The 25,885-nt window shown below is 28.7% G+C and overlaps 1 protein-coding gene across 2 annotated transcripts in view; it reads right to left on the reverse strand.

The window, feature by feature from the left end:
• The window catches only part of LOC114129771 (glucose dehydrogenase [FAD, quinone]), a 43,581-nt gene extending 20,258 nt beyond the window's left edge, over positions 1-23,323 (reverse strand). For both annotated transcript variants that reach the window (XM_027994600.2, XM_027994599.2), the window contains exons 1-3: positions 23,169-23,323; positions 2,393-2,694; positions 1,407-1,586 (exon numbers count right to left, since the gene is read on the reverse strand). In XM_027994600.2, the coding sequence (XP_027850401.1) occupies positions 1,407-1,586; positions 2,393-2,629 (417 nt within the window). In that variant the 5' untranslated portion in view covers positions 2,630-2,694; positions 23,169-23,323. The remainder of the gene's footprint in view (positions 1-1,406; positions 1,587-2,392; positions 2,695-23,168) is intronic.
• Between the last annotated feature and the right edge of the window lie 2,562 nt (positions 23,324-25,885).

The raw sequence follows: 25,885 nt of genomic DNA on the forward strand, positions 1-25,885 counted from the left end.
TTTAATATATTATGAACAAGTCATCAGTTAAAAATTATAATTTTAAGTTAATAATAACACACGAGTACGTTTCGTTCTTAGTAGACGCAATGGCACATCAAGTAATACACATAGTTAATGAAATAAAATTAGTTTATTTATCATCAATACTATACTTAGTATACTTAAATAATTGGAGATTAAAAGTTTTATACGATCAATTAATTTACATCGTCAAATGCAATATGTATCAGAAACAACTCAACACACAATTTTAAGATTAAACAATAATAACTTATAAACTTAAACATCAAAAAATATTTTATATTTTTTAATTAAATGATCATATAAAAATAAAATGATGTATTCTATTAAACTATTTATTGTGATTTTTTGAAATCGAAAATCATCAACGGTTTTAAGAATGCTTTTTTGTATAATTTTAGTTAATTATATCAACAACAATATATTTTAGTATTTTTATCGTAATAATTTTAAAAGACTTACTGTTACATATATAATATATATATATATTATATATGTGTGTGTTTGTGTGTTTAAAAAATATTTATTGATTTTATGATGAAATTATTTGCTAAATAAATTTTTAATAGGCAAATAATTAATCTCTTATTTGTTTGTTATACGCATTTTACATTGTATATTATAATATTAACACCGACTTGCCGACTACCGCCGCAAGTAATTGTGTTTTATTAATATTATTATAATTGAAACATAAACATACATTATCGATATCACTGAACTATATGATTAAAAATGTGTATATAATTAATAGACGCCTATTTAAACAGTAATTTATTTTATTAACCTATATATTATTATAATTGATATGGGTTTACTGTAATTCCATGAGAAATTATTTCATTCATCCGCATATTTCAGTTATTCTGGTTTTGTTACGATATATCAGGAAACCATCGAGCATAATTGCACATATTATGCCGAGTTTAATTTAAACTAATTTAACCCACAATCTAAGCATATATATAAGTGTGATTATAATTTGTTCATTAATTAAGAAGGTTATTATATTATTTTATATTTAGTTATAAAATAACATATAATAGTTCGATTACGCGATAGTTTGTTAAGTAGAAAACTATATAGGTATAGTTGATCTTGATTTTCGTCACGGGTCAGCGCCGATTTTGAAACTATCCCTCGTTAAAAACATATTATAAATTACGATTTGTTTTATATAATAACGTAAGACTGCTATAGTTTATGCCTATGTAACTATTTTTTTTAAAAAAAAAGAAAGATGTGCTCCTCACGTTAATTTCACGCCTTTAAAAACACACCATCTCTTCAATTGATCTTCAAAACTATTAAATCCCAGAACTTTCGTGTTCGACAAAATCAATTTGTAACAACACAATAATATGAATTCGTTTGTACGTTACCTTTCCTCTAGGCCAGTTGCATCTTCTCTCTGGACTACTTAAACATGCCATTTCTTCGGGCTCCGTGTTATAACCCCAATCGATTGACGAACCCAAAAAATTTAGAAACATTGAAGGAACTTGTGTGCCGGTGGGTTCATCGCCACCCGCTTCAATCAAAAGAACTTTCCACTGTGGTACCTGAAAATGTCATGAAAAACTATTAAAATCTCGAAAAACATATAATTGTGCTTAAAAAAGTGCGAGGTACTATCGGAGTTTGATTTACACAATATAAAAACGGTTGATATTTTCTATAGTGAAACGTACGATATATACAGATTTTTTTTAATCAACTGTAGAGACGACTTGAGTAACACATTTGATTATAAAATTAATATTTAAGCTCTGAATTGCAGTGTACAGTGTGATTTTCGAACTTAATAAAGGCTCGAAAATTTCACCCATTTTATTTTGAATTACATAAAAACAAAATCGCATATTTAATCGGCTTATTTACGATTATACAACAATGGTATGTTACAAACAAAGAGATGAAATGTCATTGAACTCTCAAACTTTAATAAATATATAAATTATTAATTTAAAATTATATTCACAATGTTTCTATGTGAGAGTAGATTAGTAAATTTTTTATTTTTATTACAGTGTACACTGTACACAGCTATAGTTATTTCCTTCTATTAGGTGAATATTGATGGATACATTATTTATTTTAAAACGGAAACTTGATTGAAAATGTAAATTCTATCTGCATTGGACAAGTTTTCCATCCTCTTGTTATTTGATCTTTAATCATAGTTTATGAACGCATTGACTTATTAAAGATTTTAAATAGGTACCTACATAAAAAAAAACTCTTAAAAAGTTCAAATAAATTTCAAGATTTAGATCAAGAAAAAGTTTGAGACAGTTGAACTGTGACTCGTCATCCCCCGGGGTTATCAACAAGTAAAACAACATTACGAATAGATTATAATGATCACCTCGCTAAGTCTACTAGCCACCACGCTGCCCGCCGTTCCGCCGCCGACGACGATGAAGTCGTACTCTGTGTCCGGCAACGCCCTGTTAGCCGGCCGACCGCACGGGTCTTCGATGTCGCACTGCGATCTGATGAACACCTCCAATAGGCCCATGAACAACATGAACGCTGACCCGCCACACGTGCTGGCCAAAGTCGGTCCCGGTTGGGTTACCGGACAGTTGCAACCGCTGCTCATTTTGGATGTGAATCGTGGGCTGCTGAAGTCGTTATATTCAATTACTTATATATACTTATTTACGCCTGGAAACGAAAACAAAAAGTTGGGTTAGTGTTTTATAATATTATTTATGTGATATAGTATGTTTTCACGAGATAGTTATAATCTCCACTGCAGTTTAATTTTTCAAAAGTTTGTTTCCTAAATCGTTAACTTCAAAACACGAAACGAATTTGTTGTAACAATAACTATTTTGATACCCGAATTTCGACTACCGGTTTGCCAGTCAAATATCCGTTGCGGGAGCGCCACTTAAGCACACCTTTCCTCCATAATTTAATGTTTATAGTTAGCCACGGTATATTTTATTACACTTATTTCAAATATGTTGTTACTTTTATAGCAGGTTTACTCATTTGTGAGAGTTCACGACGAGTGACAGCTCTAGTCGTTAATAAAATCGTTTTTAAATTTTACTTTAAAGATAAATTATAGATTGCATATTTGCTATTACCTCTTGGAATAAAGTATATTAAGGAGAATAATTGTTAGAACTTCGACGAAAAAAAATGAGACACAAACGTGTAGATAATAATTGGGTCTGCCATCATTAGGTGATGAATTGCGTGGGTGCGAGTCTCCGGATGTACTATAATAATGGTAGGTGGTAGATAGTCTATATAATACGATGATAAAAATATATAATAACACTCAGAAACGCGTTGATTTTACACGAATGACTAAATAACTTTTAGCGAATCTTTGGCTTTTATAATGTCGCTATCCTTATAATATCACCGTCATAGATATTACGAAATTTGGTTTTTCCTTTTTGAGTTCGTCGGCGAAAAACCCAACAACGATAATCTTAAGGTACGAGATAAAACACGACGGATGCAATCATCGCACGATGCTTATCGAAACCATTTTTTTTTTCAAATCCATAAATAAATATTATTTATTTATCATCATGCGTTGCGTTCTTATAACATACCGAGACAACAGTGTGTACACAATTCCGTAGCCCGTAGTGCGTAATTATTATTTTTTCGTTTTAAAATTAATAGTTTCGAGTAACTCGTACGTGAAGTTATGTTCGGCACAATAAAATAATACATAAATACGCGATGTATTAAATAATATTATGTACCTACCATTATTTATTATCATTATTATTATCGTCCGTTTTCCGGTCCGGTCAAGGTTAGGAATAAGATTCGCGAGTGCTAATATTAAAATTATGACTCAATCGGTGAAAACCCTTCTAATAATTATTATTGATTTCAATCGCGTTGCAAATTCACGCGTGATCGGTGGCGAGTGAACCGCAAGTTTGCCGCAAAACCGCTTGAATGCATGTAGATATGATGATATTATTATATCACACATATTATTTACATACTATATGATGAATATTATAATATTAGCAGACGTATTGCGTACGAAATCTGAAATAGTGAATGTACTACACGAAATGTCGAAAATGTGAAAAAAATGTACGAGATACCTACTTATTATTCTATTAAAATTATAATTTTGATGTATTACACTATTACTTAAAGACCATTTTCAAATTCTTTGATTTATTTTCCATTTAAGGAGTTTCCTCTAACGGTATGAATAAATATTTTTTTTCCTAAAAATAGTCAAGTACATGATTATTGTGAAAATACTAATGCATTTAAATAAATGCAATAATTTCATTATACTTTGAATAAACGGGTAAGTTATGGTCTAGTTATAAACTTAATTATTATTTAAGACAGTTATAAATTTACGTAATATAGATATTTATTTTAGTACTTAATTTTATACTCATATAGATTTATAAGTAATTAAATAATATTAAAAATATTACATAAGTATAACTTTAATAATTTTAAGATCATAATCTTAACCCCAGTGTTTTTAAGACTTATAATTTATCATGCAACTACCCTTATGGCTTATTACCTAATTCAGGAAGTACTCGTTCGAATTTTGATGTGTAAATATTACAATAATTGTTAGTAAAATGATCTTCTTATGTAACCATTTACAATAAAAAAAAGTTAGTCGGTTCTTATTTGAAAATAAGAAGTTTGTTTCACCAAATGACATTTGTTAAATAGCATAACATATGTAAAAATATTTAAATATATAAAATTAAAATAAAAATTGGGAATAAAATTAGTAGTCTCAATAGTTTTCACGTTCCAGTTTTGGCTCAATAGATGTATCAGTACACAAAATGTTAAAAAACAGTTTGCTTTTTTGAGTTTTGTCAACTAAACTAATTTATAATTACGATTTCGGAATTTCATGACAATATACCAATTTCTTTCTAATATAGACTATAGGACTATAGGTAAACTCGTAGATTTAATACACAGACTTTGTGCTCGTGTTCTTATCTTTAAAAATAATCGCTAAGTACGATGATAATTAAATTTATATCGTACACTTTCCCTAGAAGGGCGTTTGAGCGTATAGATGCGTTTTATACGACCATATAATATAATAATATTATGCATTCCAAAGTATTATGCGAACAACTCATTTATAATAATATGTCTACAAACCGTATGATAGGAAATCATAATAATATTATTATTATTTATTATTCGACTCAAGCGACCGCCGTTTCCGGAGCGAAACACAAACTTCAGTCGTTCTGGTCGGCAAAACCTTTTCGCTTGACTATAACCTTATATTATTGTTATTATTATTAATATTGTATAACAATATTTCACGAACGATGTATAGAATGATTCACCATGCATTTTCGTCTCTATAATCTTTAATAATGAATTTATTGAATCAAATGGACCCCCTTTTTCTACTGTTAATTATTTATTAAATATTTTTTCTAAAAATGTTGACATACCAATTTATTAAAAAATCAAAAGAGTAATTATTGAGTTATTTAAATGTATATAATTATGATTAAAGTCCTTAAAAATATTTTTACCAATAAATAAACACCTAAGCCAAATAATAAAAAATATCTGTTGTATCGTTAAATTTAGTATATTATTATTTCGTATTGGAATCAGTGGATACCAAGTAACTAAATCACTTTTATAGATTTATGATGTTTTGAATCATTAAAATCAGAATGGGTAATAAATTTATCATAATACAATGACACATTTCCAAAACTTTCAGGCTAATATAAGAGTATAGAAAACAAATAACTCATCGCTTTTGAATAATACATAATATTATATTGATAATTACTTCTATAGTTCTATTAGTCTTTTAATGGTATTTTTTTGACGCTCTTAGTCTCAGCAACCATACAGCCGAGCAATTATTGTTGATCTGTTAACTATCAAACGTAAAACTATACATGTATGCGAGCCCGTCTTAACATTTAAATGTGAAGTGTAAAAACCACGTTCTTAAGTGCATTTGAATGTTTTAAAAAAAAATTATTGTACAATGTACAATATGATTGCTAATTAATATAAATTCATATACCTACCGATACTATTAATGCATACGTATACAATATTAAATATTAAGTCATCGTTTAATGCGAGCTTTATGTTTAATGAGAGTACGATCGTAAAAGTTGATACAATTCTTGTCGTCACGATTCCAACACTTAGAAGCATTAGTAAGGTACATATATTATTTTGCACACGTGAATAATATTTTAATGTTATTAAATAGAATTTTTTAAATCTAAAATATTCCGTTAAGAACGCAGCAGTATAGTAATGATAATCGGTCACGAACTGATCGCACGTTTTTTATTACGGTCGACACGCGATTTTGATTATTATTTATTTATTTATTTATTAGACAGATTAATACCATCGACCTAGACAGTGCTCGTTCGTAGTTATCCACATAATGTATTATATATGACGAAGACCTTTATAGATTGAAATGGTGGCTGACATTAAACTACAACTCAATATTATAGAGTCCGTGATTTCGAGCCGACTGTGGCATACGCATTACTATTAAATCTTTTTAGAAACTCCGTACAAGAAAAAATAATAAAAAAAAACAAAATACTAAACAGTATAAAATAGTGTCTTGGAGGATGAGCACTAGAATATTGGTCGAATACGGAATAGGTCTTCCCGGATCGTAAAGTATGGTGACTTTAACGCCCCGAATTGTGGAACATCGTCGCATTCGATTTGTCTTAGGCTCAATATGTGTGTATTGTTTTTTTTAGGTAAAGTTAGCTTTATAAATCGTAAATTTATACATAGTACACATATATTAATTATTATAATATTAGTAATTGTTTTTATTTATTATAAGTTAATATAGTATATTATAAATATTTTTCAACATCTTTCAAGCTTTAGATATTAAAAACTTGAAAAAATACAAATTTTCATGATTTTAACATGTCAAAATTTAAAGTCTGATTAAAATTCATTCTAAATTCGATTTGTGAATAATATTTAAATGCTTAGAACAATTTTTTTTTACATCGAAATATGTAAATAAAAAGAAAAAAAGTAATTTTTTCAAGTAGGTACCTATACTCGTATATGTTGTTAAGTTATAAATGTAAATTGTGTAAAAAAAATAATCTCAAATAACTTAAACACTTTTCCAAAGTAGGTAACGAGTGTTTACCAATAAGTTAATCGACCTACTATCATTTATAATCCAGATTGTCTGTCAGGTTTACACGACCCCGACGATGACCGGTAAATGATGTCATCGTTTCATTCAATTTCTTCGTCGTCGACAATGAAAACCCATTTCGTAAACGGAATGCGATTTTATTGGGGATGTACTGGTCTTCTGGCTGTATATAGTTTAATTTATAATATACATATATATATTAATATATTATACGTGGTGGACGCGTGCGGACACGAACACGGCGCTTCGTGAGCGTCTTCTTAACTTCCTGGCGCGTCGCGACTTCGTGGGAAACTGTTCCTTGCTATTGTTCAATGAAATGCATTTTATGATGATGATGATGATGATGGTCTCTGGCGACTTCTTGCACGAAGCCCTCGTACACATAGCGACTCACGTACCGTGACCAATCGGCCGCGTTTGATGTTACTCATCGACCCGCGCGATAATAATAGTCTTCTCGATTGCCAATGGATTATTTCACATACACACAATACAGGCCGTTTTGGTAAATACCATTTGGTATTTCGACTAGTAAGCCAAGTTCAATTATTCACCAGTTGTGCATTGGTATATATATATTTTTTCTTAGTAATAATATCATTTCATTTCTCAAAAAATTATTTAATTTCATTATATTCTTATGTAAAATGATAATAATAATAATATTATGTAATGTATAGCACCTATATTATACGAACAGTAAATAAGTCCAAATAACCAATTACCAATTTATTGATAGAAATTATGGTTAAATATGGTTAGATATATTTAAATTTCAAATGCATGACATTTTAAAAACCTGTGTATAATATATGCGAAACACATTCTTAAATTTAAAACTGTATTGAAAAAAACCCGTTGAACTTAAAAAAATACAATCACTTTTATGGATGACATTATGTGTTTAATGAAAGTTTATAGCTAGTATATTAAATTGTTTCAAGACGTATCTTCTCAAAATGTTAAATCAGTAAACACGTTTTTTCAGTGACCCACAGACCACAATATAACGTGAACATTTTACTATAATTCAAAAAAATTTTTATTTGTTTAATTTTCTTTTTTTTTTTAACAGTAATCGATAAATTCCTTACAGGAGAAATAATTAACTACTTTATTACTGTTTAATGTGCGAAACGTGTGTAGACACTTTATAGCAGTATAATATGCGGTCGATGTTGAACCATATATAATATGTTAACCTCCGATTAACCATCTAATCAATCAAAAAATAATATTTCCTTTGGTTATACAAGAAACACAATTAAAATATTGTAGACGTAACATTATTTTTTCTAAAAAAATTATGCCCTAAAGTTAATACACATGGATGTGAAAACTTATTTTTTAAATATAATGCAAATACAAGAAGGGAACACTGCAAAATATTCATCACGTTATCTAGATAATATTATAATACATATGTTCCATTACAATGGGAAAAGTAATAAAATAATAATGGAAACGAAAGAGTTGCTACTTCATTGTTTTCTCTACACACGAGTAAATATACTATATATATAATACAAACAGTTTCGTTTAAATAAACAGTCATAAGATTAATATTGTAGATTTGTATTATTATTCTATACACATATGTCATATATATCAGTGCACACCAATTGCTTTACCTATCCATATTATCGTAGTAGATGTAACCATTTATAGGAGACAATACTATAATAATAATAAGACATTGGCGTAATGCCAGTTAGGAAGTATACGACCTTTGGCGACAGTTAAAAAAAAAACCGTCACCCGAATGGAGAAATTGTTTCTTATATATCCATTGTCTATTTACCAACGGTTTTCCGTACTACTCCATTTATCCTATTCGACGGCAGTCATACTCGATAAATAAAGATTTTAAGCACGAATCGTATCGATATGACGGTAACCGAGACGATTTAAATTTTGCGCTTAAATATGTCACTTTATTGAATGCTACGAAATTTGGCCAGGTAAATTGGGTCTTCAATAATATTTGTGTACATTTTAAAAGTGATAAATCGAATCGTGTGGAAAAAATTAATAGATAAGTTGAGTCCTACCTTCGATTATTATATATACAAACATATTTACATATAAATCATTTTATTAATGGAAAAGTATAAGCGAAACTTATCTTAATCAGTATATTTAATTTTGATCCAACTATAATACTAACAGTTAATTTTTTTAATTAACAATTTACATAATTCAATTATAAAATATACCTATTGTTGGTTTAACTTCTAATAAAAATTAATAGATATTAAAAAATATAGTATTTGTTTTTCTTGGGACTCGATTTAGCTACACAAGCTTTTTTCCAAGGACCCAATTAACTGGAAAAAGTCATTCGATACTCATTTTACAATGTCGGTGCTAAATATTTTAAAATTGAAGCTCTATATAGATCAAATGTTTTTTGTTCAATTATAATATTATAATGAAGAACACAAGCCTGTTTTGTTAATAATTAATGTAAAATGATGGTTTTTCTTCTAAATACAATATTTTACTATATTATCATTAATCATTACACTTAAAATACTAATAAATAATTATTAATAATTACAATATTATTATGTTTTTTTTTTTAAACATGTTTTACATTATGTATAATTGTGAACCTATAGTCATGTTGTTGAACGTAATTTTAACGAAATCTGTAGTTCAATAAGCAAATTAACTGCGAAGAAAATTACACTTATCTAATAAGATCTATAGTTTGATAATAATATAGTACTCGGATTCATCTGTAGTATAAATGTATAATACTCAAAGTTTAAAACGATTTGAAATCGTATAACAATACGTCTTCACACGATTACAACTATTGCAGGTAGGACGTTAAGACGTAATATAGCCATGTAGGTAGTGTCCACGTCTAAAAAACCAATAAAAATGTATTTGTCATTTTTGATTTTACGGTATGATGTGTTTATGAAGTAGTTTAGATTATTTCGGACAACAGAAGTAGTATACGTATTCGTTATAGTCTTAGACTTTCCACAGTTCATTATACTCATAACTCAATTCCCTATTCGGCACCGAATTACGAAGATTCAAAAATGTAAAATCACTTGTGGGTTAGGTTTTTTTTATTATTTTTTGATATTTGATAAGCCAATTTGTAGGTGGGTAAATGTACACATTGCGCAGTGGGGTGTCGTCCAATCCATAATAATATAATATAGGTTATGCGGCGAGGCGATCTATGATCCTTGTCACGGTGAGTTCATAGCGCTAAACGTCTGCAGAGATGACAACACGTTTTATAATATAATAATAGTATAGTGTTTCGCGCTTGTTAAGCAGATTGCGTTTTTACAGTGTATGGAGAGTCCGAGTTTACGAGCTAGAAAATACGCGACACAACATTCAACCAACAACATTTATAACGAGCTCGGCACCAAAAAGGTTCTAAATTGATTTTATTTATGAAAATTCGTTTTTTAAACATAATATAACATTCTTATAAGTTACGTACCTATTCAATTTTCTATAGTTTAAGTTCATAAACAATGATTCGTCTACTAGTTTAATGTTCAGAACTAAGCAGTTCTATATTAATACAACTATTTACAAATGTGTTATTTGTTAGTAACCTATTTTAATAGAACCATTCAGTTCTTAACCATAGGTCCATAGATTTAAAACCAATATATTCTATATTCGTGATAAAATAAAATAACGATAAGATAACGGAATAGTTCAATATTGCATTATTAATTTTGTAATCGTATAATAGTAAATAATTATTCATTCAACAACGAAATAAATGACTCTATAATTGATAGTCTTATAATATTATTATTATTTTTTTTTTTTTTTGTTTTGAACATTGAATTTTTAGGTTAAAAGAATATATTTATAAGAACAAATTTCGAACAATTTTTCAAATTTTCAAGTACACAGCTATAGCTTTACTTCTACAGAACACATTTATATTTTGATCTCTTGTTTCTGAGCCCACGAATTTTATATTATTACTACATAAAAGTCATGAATCATAAAAAAAATAATATATGAAATACCGAATGCTATCCTTGTAGTTATTACCACTAGTGAATTTCGAATGTCGTCCTAAGCATATCTCGAAGAATATCCTTTCGAAAACACTCAATATTATCCTCTGAATATTGCCGCGAATTATATAATAACAGTACATACTTATTGTGATTATTATACAATTGGCGTTTTGTCTCGTTTGTTTGTTGTGTGTTTTTTCGCGCAGTCAACCACATTGTCTAGTATCGTCATCGGGTCGTGTTCGGCTAGCGAAAATAGAAAACGCATCGAAGAAAACAATCAATTGCTAGTGAAAACATCTCGACTACTATTTACTGTACTTCAATAACTATTCAGCATAATATACATAAAGGTACGCCTACGCCAATAATAAATCACTATTGTATCATGATAACAATATAGTGCGACACACGTGAATCATGGCGAATACAAACGAGGCACTTAATATAGCTTGGTCTGCAAATTATCAATGTAAAAAATAATTGTAAAATTGTCGTAACACAACCAAAACAATCATTTTACAGGACATTTAAAATACAAAACGATTTGTTTCGGTTTTTCATTAATCTGTAAACCGATTATTAAATTATATTACCTAGTTACCTGTGTTCCGCACAAATTGATGCTATAAATAAACAAGAAAAAGTAATTGAACTATATTATATTAACACGATTATTATAGATGTATTTACGTATAAAACGATTGAAACGTGTTATTAAAGTTTGAACCTTATTTAAGGAAAATAAAACGAATCTTAACTCGGTACATGGGATACAATTAAACCAAACACGATAATAAAATATATAATTCGTAATTTTTTGTTTTTTTTTTCCTTATTTTTGATCAAAAACATCACACCGAAGTGAATTAAAAAACAATATGTTTAGTTTCGCACAATTGAAATTGTAAATCGTTATAGCTTTTAGATTCTTGCCGGAGCGATGGATGTATTGAATTTATAATAATATATATTTTTTCTGATTGTAATCACCTTTTAAATCCGTAAATATTTTATTTTAATCTTTTAGATGGTTTTTAGTATCCAACTTGATCGATCTAATTGATAATGCGGTTATCGTGTAGGGGGGGGGTGTGTCAAAACTCAAAATTAAAAATTCCCAGTATTTTTAAAAATGCCGACTTTCCGAGTAAAACATAGGAAAAATTAAGGAAAAACAGTTATAGCTATTAAATATAGTTTCCGATTCTAATAAATTGTTAACTGTGTTGAACCAGTGGTCACATTAAGCGTAACTCACACTCAATGTCTACGCATTATGATCGTATGACTGACCGCTAATAATCACTAAAATTGTACGTCTGCGGTGAAAATGCAATACAGATTATTATGTACGTTGATATCAGCTACCATTATGACGTATCGTGTCATAGGCAACATGTCAGCAGTTATAATACGACAATTATTCCTGGTCCCTTCGAGGTCACAATAAACGCATGCAGTATATTATAAGCGTCATTATATTACTTAAAATATTATTGTAATAATAATAATAATACTTTTGGTTGCAATTTCATAACACAAATTATCGGAGGTCGCTCGACCTAAGACGTAAAAATAATACCGACTACTATTCGAACAGCGTTGTGATTTATGAAATATAGACACTGCATCAGAGCACCATTTCACCGTTCCGAGTGTTGTTAATGTAAAAATAAAATTATTATCCGTTGGTTTAATAATACCCATTTGGGTACAAATAATACGCCTATCGTATAAGTACAAGGTTGTACTATCATCTAGTTTAAAACACGCTAGTTTGCATCTGCATTTGTATAGTATTATAAAACCACAAGGTATCTACGAATCTACGTTTCTTGAAAAGATGGCATCAATCTGTACGTAGCGAACAGAATTAAATACATTTTTTTCGACAACGCGTCGTATTATAAACGGTTAATTATAATAACTAATTATATTATTTTGGTTTGTTGCGAAATTAAATTCTAAAATATTTTGATAGTTACAAACTCACAAATGTATACATATAAAATATAATATAGTCATAATCTTAACGGAAAAAACAAAAAATAAATACTAAAGACAAATAAAAACTATTATACTCTAGTAGTTATCAATAAATAATTAATATTTATACAAAAAATACACTAGTCACAATTTAAGATTTTGCATCCTTGGTAGTACATAAGATTTTTATTAATAATTTAGAAAAAATGTAATTTTAAAATTATATAGGTATGCTCCTAATTAATGATTAGTATTTTAATTTAGAACAATTATTATAACTACTTGAGTTTTTAAAAATCTCAATCATCAGAACACAGAGAATGAGATTATAATGTTAGTTTAAGCAATATATTCGAAATTACTCAAAGAATAAAACTGTCACATTTGATTTTGTGTATAAGCTTTTAGTTTTAAGACAAATATAAATTATTTGTCACGTGATTAAAGTAGCATGACTATTATTTAAATTGGATCCAATTAAACAAAAAGCTAATAGTTATATATATACTGCCACAAACCAAAATGTGTAATTTTATTTTTTTTCGTGGGAGTCGTCCAATAATCATTTGAGAATTGTATAACATTACATAAACACTTTAAATCAAAACTACGCAGTTTTATTTCTGATATTTGTTGTGCAAAAAAACTCAACTACCTACGAAACAATACAACATGTCAAAATGTGTCAGTATTATATATTTTTTATTAACCACAAAATCGATTAATTTCAATACCGACACAAATGTTTTACGGAGGAGTTAGTTGTTGAGCTACGACTACTATTATACCTACTATATACAATTTTATGATACAAATTATAGCAGGCGACCATAGTATTAATGTATTCTTAACTAAAAAAAAATACCACTTTCAGTTGTAGAAGTCTTAGACCAAGGATTTATTTTATCATATTCCATTTGGTAAGCGATCGACTGAATGAGATAAAAAAAAACATTTATAATTCCATTAAAATATATTTATACCTATATTATGGAAATATAAAGATAAATGTATTTTTAACGGAAAAGTTTACCTTTAATAAAACTAATCGAGTGTGTCTTAATTAAACGACTTGCAAACGACGAATTAAATATCACCATACTAACATACACAACTACCTATATCATACTCAATTAACGATTAGAAAAAATGTACAAAACTCTTTAATTTATACTGTGCAACATAATTATTATAGTGCAATGCTATTCAATTATATTATTTTGGAAAAAAAATACACTCACACACAGACCATGCATAATACTTTTACGGCAAAACATTAAAGTTTTAGTGCTTAGGTAATTGTGTGTAACGGAAGATATAGACGATAATATAATAATATTTTTGTAAAGATAATTAAAACTAATTGGATGAGAATATTTCTGTTGAACGCGCAACAAGTGTCGGCTACACGCAAAATCACATAATAGGAATTGTTCCATGACGCGATTATAATTTAAAAAGTTTTACTTAAAAAATAATTAACATCCGTGTGGTTGACATTTAAGAATACAGCATAAATCATGCGCAGAAGGCGATACCTGCCAGTTACACCATATATAAAATATAGTCACCTGGGTAGAATAAAACAGATTAAATAAATAAAAAAATAAAAACATTTCGATGTCTTACGATAAGTTCGATAAGTTTGTATAATTGTATGTGTTTAGAAATTACAGATTTTGTGCCAAGATAAAAACGATTAAAAACGTAAGTTAATTAAGGCGATTTGACATTAACTCCTATTTTTGTCTGTTGCTGTAGAAATGAGTATAATTATTGTTTGGTTATTATCGAAACATTAATTATTAAGTTAATGTTCACTAGGAACTTGCCTTAGTATGCCTCAGGGGAGGGACGAAATTGCAGAACGATCGACAGTACGAATTTATAATAGTCCGATAAAAAAAAAAACTCAAACAAATGTTGAAATAATAGTGATAATAATAGCCGTTCAATATCTTTTTTTTGCATACTATTTTGACTTAAAAATCGTGCGGCATCATCTTCAACCAAGCAATAATAATAATTATTGACTGGACATTACACGGTCACGTCATCTGCGTAGAACACGGCGGTAACGGGGTTTTTTTTATATATTTTTTTTTCGAACAAAACCGTATCTTTAGTATACGGGACTACATGTTATTATTGTACACATTATTTATAATACATCGAAATATAAGGGCCGAAATAGGGTCATGTAGTACACGATTGTATATTATTATAAATATTGTATTGCTCAACTTAACCGTTTTACTTTTAATCCGATTTCACATCAAGGTTTTTGGCGGCGCCCAACGTGTAATTTTGCGGCTTTTCCGCCAACAGCGTATAATTTGAATAATATCAATCAAGGTCCAATTCTGGCAGATTCGAGTTGCTCGGGAGAAATTACAAAAAATACAAAACGCCATAAATATTGCACGTGTCCCCGATGACAGTCGTAACGATGATGAAGATGATGACGTGGTACCCACTATTCACTACCCCCATATAAGTTATACACGATGTCGTATAGGAAGTCAGACGACGATACATTTTGTCAGTCATGACATGCATAATACTTTAGTGGTCATAATAATATGAAGTTTTCAATGGTCTTATGTGCTATTATATTAAAATATTACGTTCAACTGCTTGTAATTCCGAAAATATTCAATGTATACCGGTTAATTAGATGTCTTATGTGAAAACATTTATTCAAATACCTGTTCGACTATTATAAAGGCTCTTGCGTTTTTACGTTTTACATGCTAATAACGGCTTGCACGGCACGTTTATTTCTACGTATCTATTATAGAATACGTTTTAACGCGAAAAGTCTAATATAGTACTTATATGAGAAATATTTTCAAAATAATAAATGTGCTCGTCGTTCTTTAGGCAGATTTTTCAATTTGAAACGTCTCGAGTTTTGAACATGTGAAAATATTTATACAAATATTATCGATACATTAATAACCACCATAATTTGCACAGTTTCTCATCGTAAATTTCCGGTAATTAACGTAAACAGCTTCTCGTGTAAATATTATAAATGGAAGTTCACGATGTTTACCGGTAAATTACATATAATTATTATATTTTGTAATTTACCTTAACACGATATAATATAGTACATAAATATAATATAGCGATTCCGATGCATTATATACGGCGGTGGTCGGTTTCCCGATTTTCACCCGAGTTTCATCAGATAACACGAGTTGTGAAACATTTTGTTTTTTTTTTCATTAACGTTTATATTATAATATATTTGTTTAATTTTTCCTAATCTTTTCGGGCTCAAATCGGCAGTGCAGTACAATAATGTAATATTATAATTGTTATACTTGTCACAGCAACGGACGATAACGATCAGGCGGTAATTTCTAGTTTCACGACATATAAATAAAGTGATAGATACACTTACATATCATTACAATTATATATGTTTATATATTTACTCACAATACTTATGACGTACCTTTACGTGCGTATGTTTTTTTTTTTGTAACTACACGACGCGTATACGATTTCGCTCTCCCGCCGCGGCTGTACCGCTCACGATATTCGTGACCGTCACACATCGAGATGAACGTCGGCGATACACATTACAATGCTTAATGATATGACGTACGCACGCACGTCTCGGACAACCATAATATTGTTTCAGACGAAATATATTCGCACAGCTCAGCCAACGGCGTGTGATAGGCCGCGGTGGAGTTTCGCGTACGAATATTGTTATGACCGAGACCGAATAGTTTTATCGCATATAGACTATAGAAGATAATAATATGAATTAAAAAACAAATAATAATAATAATAAAAAAAATCCAAATTTTTTCACGAAACTCGATTCAATGTCATAAATGTTTATATTTTAGAATTGACTTAGATGTGTTCAAAATAATTATCTTAAAATGATTGTGTATTTATTTTAAATTCAACTTAACTTTGAATAATTTTCATTAGAATAATTTCAACGATTGGTGAAGATTTTCTTAGAAGTACTTCAAAGAGATCAAAGGCTTAAAATGTTTTAAGGATGGATAACTGGCATGGTATAGATGCCCAGCAATACGTTGCAAGTGTGGTTCTTGGCAGAAGAGAGGGGAGTGAAATCGAAAATCTCGATACTTAATACTGCGTACCGTACCAGACAGTTATCACTTATCACATTTTTCGTTAGAACTGCGTACTTTCAAAACGAAATATTTTTGACCGATTTCAATATTATATATGTTAGGAAAAATTTTTTCGTCGGCAGTAACGACAGGTCGTTTCGTTCATAATATGAGATATGACAATATCTATCGTGATGGTATCGTTTAGTATTTCACGCGTATGTATGCGGGCGAACGGTAGCCCGCAAGCTTATAGATATATACTTTCTCCGCGTTTAAGGTACACATGGGTATAAGTGCGAACACGAATCTCTCATCAGAATGTTTTATTTCTTCGTTTTTAATATTCTATTATTATTATTATTATTAGTGTATAATACGAAAGTCTTAGTTTGTGGGGAGGGATTATAATATTATCATCTATTGTAAACAGTAAACTGCCTGTATTATGTTCTTTGCAAAATAATTCGACTACATATATTAGTATCTGAGATACCTATATTCTACACATAGATAATTTAACGTTTAGACTCTTCAAGATAAAATTATCATATAACGTTCTGCGTATAATATTGTCAGTTTTCTGTAGCTCTAATAATAATATTATTCAGTATGATCGTATGTATTGACACGGTTTTGTATATATTATAATAATTTAGTTTATAAGAAATATTGTATCGAGTTACGTTGAACGGTCCGCAAAGTACTCAGCGGTTGTGGTGGCGTACTAAAATGGAAATTTTAATTAAAATAATCTAGGAACGATATCGACAGATGTTTCACCGCATTCAAAAAACACTGCTGGAAGTGATGAAATCAATGAAAACCCTAATTTTTGGAGTAGACGCCCACCTGTAAAACACGAAACTGCTAACCGCATTGTAAAATTATTGCGTTCGATCGTTAAACGTGATTTTCTTTTTTAAGACGTTTCGTACGCTATGAATATACGCATAATACATTTTTTGAGTTTATGTCGTAAAAACTTTAAGTGAGTAATTTTTATTATGAATACGTAAACTTATTTAACGTAATACTATCTTGATTAATAATCGGTCACGCAAATATCAGAGTTCCTACATCCTTCTAGTTGACATTAAATTAAAGAACGTTGAATTATTATTTGATACTTTGAATAAAACAATGGTGAACTCACGTAAAAATGAATGTTATTTATGCTTATACAATAAATCGGAAAAATATTACAGCTCAGTCACAAAATGGTATAAAAAATTACAGTATAACGACTACCTAGTACCTACGCACGACGGATCAGACAGTTTTAAGCTTCAGCCCACTAACCATGAACATTTAATTATTTTTGATACTCGAGCTATTGTGATACGATCACATAAAACACAAAAGAATTTGTTGGTATAATACTTCTACTTAAAAATGACCTACGCTAATTTACTTAATCTACAATAAAATATTTAATTAAGTGTATTAATGATAAACAAACTATCCATACTTGCGCCATTAAATTACTTCCGTGTACTGAGCCTAAATACATGAAATTACACTTATTTATAAGCATCATTACAAATGTATATTTCTAATTTATATTACATACATTTTTTAACAAATACTGATGATGATCTAAATAATGAAATATAATGTTAACTTGTATTAAAAATAAATTTAGTTATATAATATTTAAAAAAATATAACATATTATTACCATCGTACAGTTTAACCAATAGGTAAGTATAGGCTATACTATTATTTATTGGCGTAATATTATTGAACTATACTATTCCCGAAGGCGATGACATTTATGGCGATTTCGTGTATTATTGTTTTCAATGAAATTACAGTTATGAATGAATAATAAATAGACAATATAAGTACATTGCGTTTACAGTCGGTATAATATTATAATGTTGCTCCCAATAGCACGTAAACTGTTGTTGAGTAAACTCGCCTAACCTAATCTAATCGAGTCATAACCCGCGGCCCCCCGAACTTCACCATATTATTATACAGTACGAATTGCGTCACGAGGAACTTGTGTTGTATCAAACGGGTAAGAAACAAACGAATATATATATATATAATAAAACAGCAATGTATATGAATAAATTAATAATGAATTATTTTAATATATTTTTTGAACTCGATTCCTGTAAAGTCGTTCACCTGAAATCTCGTATAGGTATAGACACATCAAATTATTAACCTCGGTTGTCCTCGGGTAGTCGGGTGACCGTAACCGCCATTTCATCGGTAGCCCATCCATCCGTCACACACATACACCGCTACGTCACAAATTTATATGATCGTTGACACGCGATGTGTATAATATTATTTTATGGCTGCGCCCTACCCACAGAACCTCGAGAGATTTAAACGACTAGCCGGGGGACCACATCGTTGTCGGTGCTTATCAGTTGTGTCTCGCAACGCGAAACATTAATAAATAAATAAATAAAAGCGGTTAAACCTGTGATTTAGTATACACTACAGTGTTTAGTTGTATAGTAAGTTTATGCACACGAGGTCGAGGACGGAGATCGTTGACCTTCCATGGGTATAAAGTTACGCTGACAACACCCACCAGAGAAAATCCGATGCCATTTTATGATAAGTACGTATATATTTGCATGTCGTCTACTGCAGGTTCAACACGACAATGAAATCGACAACCGTTGGTCGTGCCAACGAGTTGAGCCAAACACGTTTAAATAACTCGCCCAAAAAATATATGTAAATTGAATTAAAATAATACTGTGTTGTACACCGGTGAATTAATGATGATTTATAAGGCAGATCCACTGGATGAGTTAACGACCTGATCGTGGAGAATATAAATCACTATTTAATTTTGATTTTATAATACTTTTTTTTAAGTTTGACAAAAATCAAGAAGAATTTCAACAAATAACAAACACAGAAAGCAGTATAGAAAGTGTTTTATTCTTTTAATCGACGATTTCCAAAAATATATTTTAAATAAAACGATTAGACAATTTCTCTGGCGATAACCACACAGTCTCAATATTCAGTATCTGAACATGTCATTTTCATTGACTATGTTGTCAACTATATACATGAAAACCCAAATACTGTGGAAAATATTTACTATAGTCTATAATTATAATATCGTATAATTTATTATGACACATTAAATCTGTCCAATTTTACTGATCAACAAAGCACTACTTAGCCATATCGTAATAATGAATTTCAAATTACACGATAATATAATGGTCAATTTTATTTTATTTTTGTAAAACGGATGAACTAATTAGTAATTTTATTCGATATGGTTATTATTAAAGTTTGGAATATTTTGTGCTTATAAGGTTTGCTGTACCTATGCACGCAATCACATGCAATTACAATTACAAAAAATAAAAGCTATATAAACAGATCAAATTATAGGAAAATAGTCTGGCAAAAATACTATGTATATATTATTTGAGTATAACATAGTATAATATCATATTATGCACGAATACATATTTTTATCAATAATTGTTGAAAATTCTTAAATTCATCAACTGTACTCATTTTTGTGAGATACAAAACAAAATATGAAAATAGCCATACGCGATACTTATTTTATTTCCATTACAAAGAAATACAATCAATTTTGAACTCTACATGATTATTGCTTATAACAACATCGTAATTCGTAATACACTATATTATTTCAATAATACGTATTTTGTATTTTAATTTTGTTATTTATTATAATATATTGTAAAAAATGTTTATTTTACAAATCTTGTAAACTTATACTTGTGCAGCTATTTATTAATGAATACAAAATACTATGTGGTTTTACAATATTTATCTAAATCGCAGTTGAATTATAACCGAATAGTTAAAAACCGAATTCGTATTCACATGTGTATTGTTGAAATCATTTTTAAATTTATTTTATTGACACAATTAAAATTAGAATTTAAATACTTTTATATTTGGTAAAAATCGTAATTGTCATTTAACATTAAATACCATTAATAGGTGCAATATTAAACTCTTAATGACTAAATGTATTTATTTTAGTTTAAAAACAAAATAACAATAATTATATAAATTACTCCCAAATTCTATGTATTAAAAATTACTGTGAAATTACTAAAGATTAAATAAGTGGATATAAAAAGAAATATAAAAAACTACTAGCACTAGTAGACAATTTGACTGCTAATAATATAAAGTGTGTTAATTAAATAGAGTTAGATAATTTCCGTCGACATTCGCCACTATATAATTAATTATGCGTATTATTATTATTATTCACAGCCGGAAAATATGCAAAGAACCTCGATCATTATCAAAATCCATACACCGTAATCGATCGGAATAGTGTTAAATACACCCTTTGTGCGCAGTGATCGAAATTAACATAATATTATATATCTGACACCGGTTCTGTTGTTTAAAAGATAATTAAGCGGTACATACATTGAAACACAATAAAATAGTATATTATTCAGCCAAAACGCCGGTTAATTATTTGCAAACCATTTAAATGTGTCACCAACGCATGATTCCTAAATGTGTACCATTGTGGCGGAAAACAAAAAATGTCAGTGTCCACAACATTTTCATCTATATAATATCATATGCATATTTGAATAAAATTATCTAACGTAACGGTTTTTACTGTATAATATTCAAAACACTTTAATATATAGGTTACTATAAATTATTCCATCCTATTTTCAATTCAAACTCGTCATTTTGCTTATTAATCCCCACATTTTTTTTTTATTTGTCTTCTATCGGTTCTAAATAATAATAGTCAAATATCATCATTATATAAACATCGTACCATTGATGGATGGCTCAATCTTAAAAAACATTATTGTGCCTAAAAATTATATTACTCTAAATGTTTATTCTTGTAAGAAAATTTAATATTTTATACGAGAGTTTGGAATACACATTATTAACGGTAAAATAATATATTGTACTTTGTGGTTTTTTATATGATATGATGTATTAAACGTGTAAGTAATTCAAATCGAAAAAAAATAAACAATTATTTATTAGAATTTTAAGTTATAATAAGTATATTTATCATAATAATTGTTGTTTGTTTTTGTTTAATAAAAATTGTGTAATGTGAAAAAAAAAATTAATTGAATAAATGAAAGTTAAAAATATATATTTTTAATGATTTATTTCATTTATACACGATAAATAGTAGATTAATTCCAGATAAAATTCCTACAAAAAATTAATGAATTTTTTCTTTCATAAAATCGTTATAGTCTAATAATAAAATTATACTTGAATTAGCATTATTTTTAAAAGCTTTAATGAATAAAACATAACACGAATGCAATGTAATGCTTTAGTTTTATTGTATTCATTATTTAACTTAAACTCTCACTGCTTATCTAATGTTAAAACGATTATGAAGTTCTATAAAAGATTTAATCCTATATCTACGAACTTCGCTTTCGATTTCCATGTACATAAGACCAAGACGCAAAGTAGGTGCATACGGTATATAGTACCTGCATAAAAAACCTAGGTAACTATACTATTAGATTAATACAACTCTAGTAGATGGTGTTTAATGATCTTTAAAATCAAAATTAAATTGGTGAGAATTTTAACCATTTTAAACAATTTAACGGGGATTGTCCATCGTGCAGTGTATCTGCATATATAAATCTTGTAAAATTAAATGCGTATCATAAATATCAAGCGATTCTTCTAGACGAGATTAGTGTTCTAGTTATAATTATATTTTATAAACAAAACAAGCAGGTAAAAAAAAATTATCAAATCACACAATTAAAAAACCAACAAGCGATAAGACGTTTAATCAAGTGATATCCAAGTTATAAATAAAAGAAAAATAATGATATATTGTACCTGCTCACGTGCTGTACGTCTTGTATTGAGTTATCCGGCAGCGGTTTCGTAGAGCCGACCAGCAACAGTGGAACACATTTCACCCGAACCGGCGAGTTACTACTGAGAACCTGAACGGCGCTATGCCACAGCAGCCACCGGAGATGGAAATGGTGGTGACGACAGAAAATGAGAGAGGTTCAATGGTATATTATAGTGTGCGAATATAAAAATAAAAAAAACTAAATGGGCGGTCATTTCCGTTTAATTTTTCAATATCACGTATTCGTGTTTATCGCGCTATCGTGTATATTATTACGTATTTATATGTTTTATATCATATGTTAAATGTTTATAATAGGTCTGTAAAATTTTGCAAAATTAACGTAATTATTGTAGCAGTGTAAATACTTCCTAGACTTGTAGGAATTCCCTGTTGATACTTTAAAACTATTCACTTTATTAAAAATCGAACTTTTCCAAATAATCCGTAACGTGTCGATTTTGCAAAAGAAATTTATACAATACGATTTTGGTTGGTCAATTAATTGTCAACTTTTGGTAATACTATTATTGTAGACTAATATAGAGGTGAAAATCAATCATGAACGAGTGAGTTTGTTTTGTACATTATATTGCGCTAGGACGTTAACAAAATAGTGGTGAAACTTTATCTTTGGTTCCATGTGGAAAAGACGTAATTGGCTTAAAACTATATGATGTACAAAAGTCGATTAACTGTTTTTTTTCTAAGTTTGAGATTGAGTACGTAACATACACATATATTGTTATTTATTATTTGGTTGATATTAAGTGATTTGAGTGAGTATCTTCTCCATATAAAGTCCTATCTATTTGTTTACTAAAGTTTTAGGATTCTTCAAAATATTATCATATACTAACGTCTACCTGATCATAGGGTATTTAGTCGACGATCATCGTAAATTCGTAACTATATTATATTCAATATTTCGATACGAATAAGTTACGTAATTATTTAATTAGATTTGCATTCGCATTTTTATAAGCAGGGCATAATATTATAATATATTATTATTCTACTTTTATTTTTCAAAAACAATTTGTGTGCCTGAATTGACAAATCATATTTTATGATTTATAATTAAATTGTATACAAATAATTAGTCAATATCAAACCAATTCGTTATGAACAATAAACTATAAAACAGTGGTGAGAATAATAATGATTTGAATTATTTATTTGGGTTATACATTTTTTTCTTTAGGTACCTATATAAAGTATTTATTACAAAGACTACATTAATCCTATTAAGTTGGCGTTGGATTTAGACTGAAAATGGGCTTGTTGTTTGTTCTAAAAAAGAATAATAATGTACAATATTTAAGGTACAAATGATATCTACAATTATCTATATAAATTAACGATATTATTAAGACTATTGAATAAAACACTATTTATACGTATACATCAAGACTATTATTTTAATGTGACGCTAGACTTAAATTAGTAACGCTGTAGAATCAAGGCGTTACACATTTTTATGGACTGAAGGATATTATTATAACCATAATGCAGACATTTTAGTATTATTTTTTATTTTAGGTCATACTTTATTGTTTTGTGTTAAAAATGACAGTATCAATAAGAATTAATATAGTTTACCTTGGATGCGCCACAAACGCCTCCTCTACGCACTCTTGTATATTTTAATGATCATTACTGCACTCATCGTGACGAACATTTTATATGAAATTCTCTCTAATCTCTCCATCCATCTGTATTTTGGCCATCCCCCAATCACAATATTCTCAATCCACTTCTCTAGGTGATTTTTTTGATTACATGTACTCATATAACCTCCTCGATTAGCGCATCAGCCTATTATAATCTATTAGATTTATCCGGTACAATCTATTTCGGTTGAAGTATTACATGATATCGTCTACTTTAAGGTTAACTCATCTTTATAGTAAGTTCAATACTACATTTTTCTTCTGAGATTTTTTCTTTAATATACATACGTCATATATATTTTACAATTTTTTTTCGTTAAATTTATTGAATTTAGGTAAAATTAATATGTGCTTTTCTTATAAATGAAAATAAATTTAGTTTTTACGGTATGCCGTAAAGCTGTTGTAAAAATATTGTATACCTAAGATATATTTTAAGTACCTATATACTTGTAAAGTATACGAATAAATGATTATAGTGTTTACTTTTATTTATATAGTATTGATATATTTACCCCCTGTAATAGTAATTATTTGAATTTTTCATTGCAATTAAGAAAGCAAGTATACTAAAAAAAATACATGAACCATTTTTTTAAATTAAATTAAATTTATTTTTAGTTTTAAAAATCAATAACGTAGCTTGGCAATAAGTTAATATTAACTATAAATGATATTTGTGACAGGTATTACAACTGTTAGTGACGTTAGTGTTATGTCATAACCTCAAATAAAAAATGTATCATCCACTAATATATTAAATAAATAATATCTAAATTATAAAATTATATATAATAAATATCCATAAGTTAATAATTTTATCAGTAATAGATATAACCTACCTAGTACCTACCAATGTTATTCACAATATGTTTTTCGTCTTAATTGGTTCACTATTATTTTTTATAAAAATATTGATATTTTCCACAAGTTAGTCTGCCTAAAAATATTAAGTTAGTTTCGAAAACCTACTGAACTGATTAATTGATTTATATCTAGTTAGATATAAAAACAAACAAAGT

The sequence above is a fragment of the Aphis gossypii genome, chromosome 2 (assembly GCF_020184175.1).
Source record: "Aphis gossypii isolate Hap1 chromosome 2, ASM2018417v2, whole genome shotgun sequence".
NCBI lineage: Eukaryota > Metazoa > Arthropoda > Insecta > Hemiptera > Aphididae > Aphis > Aphis gossypii.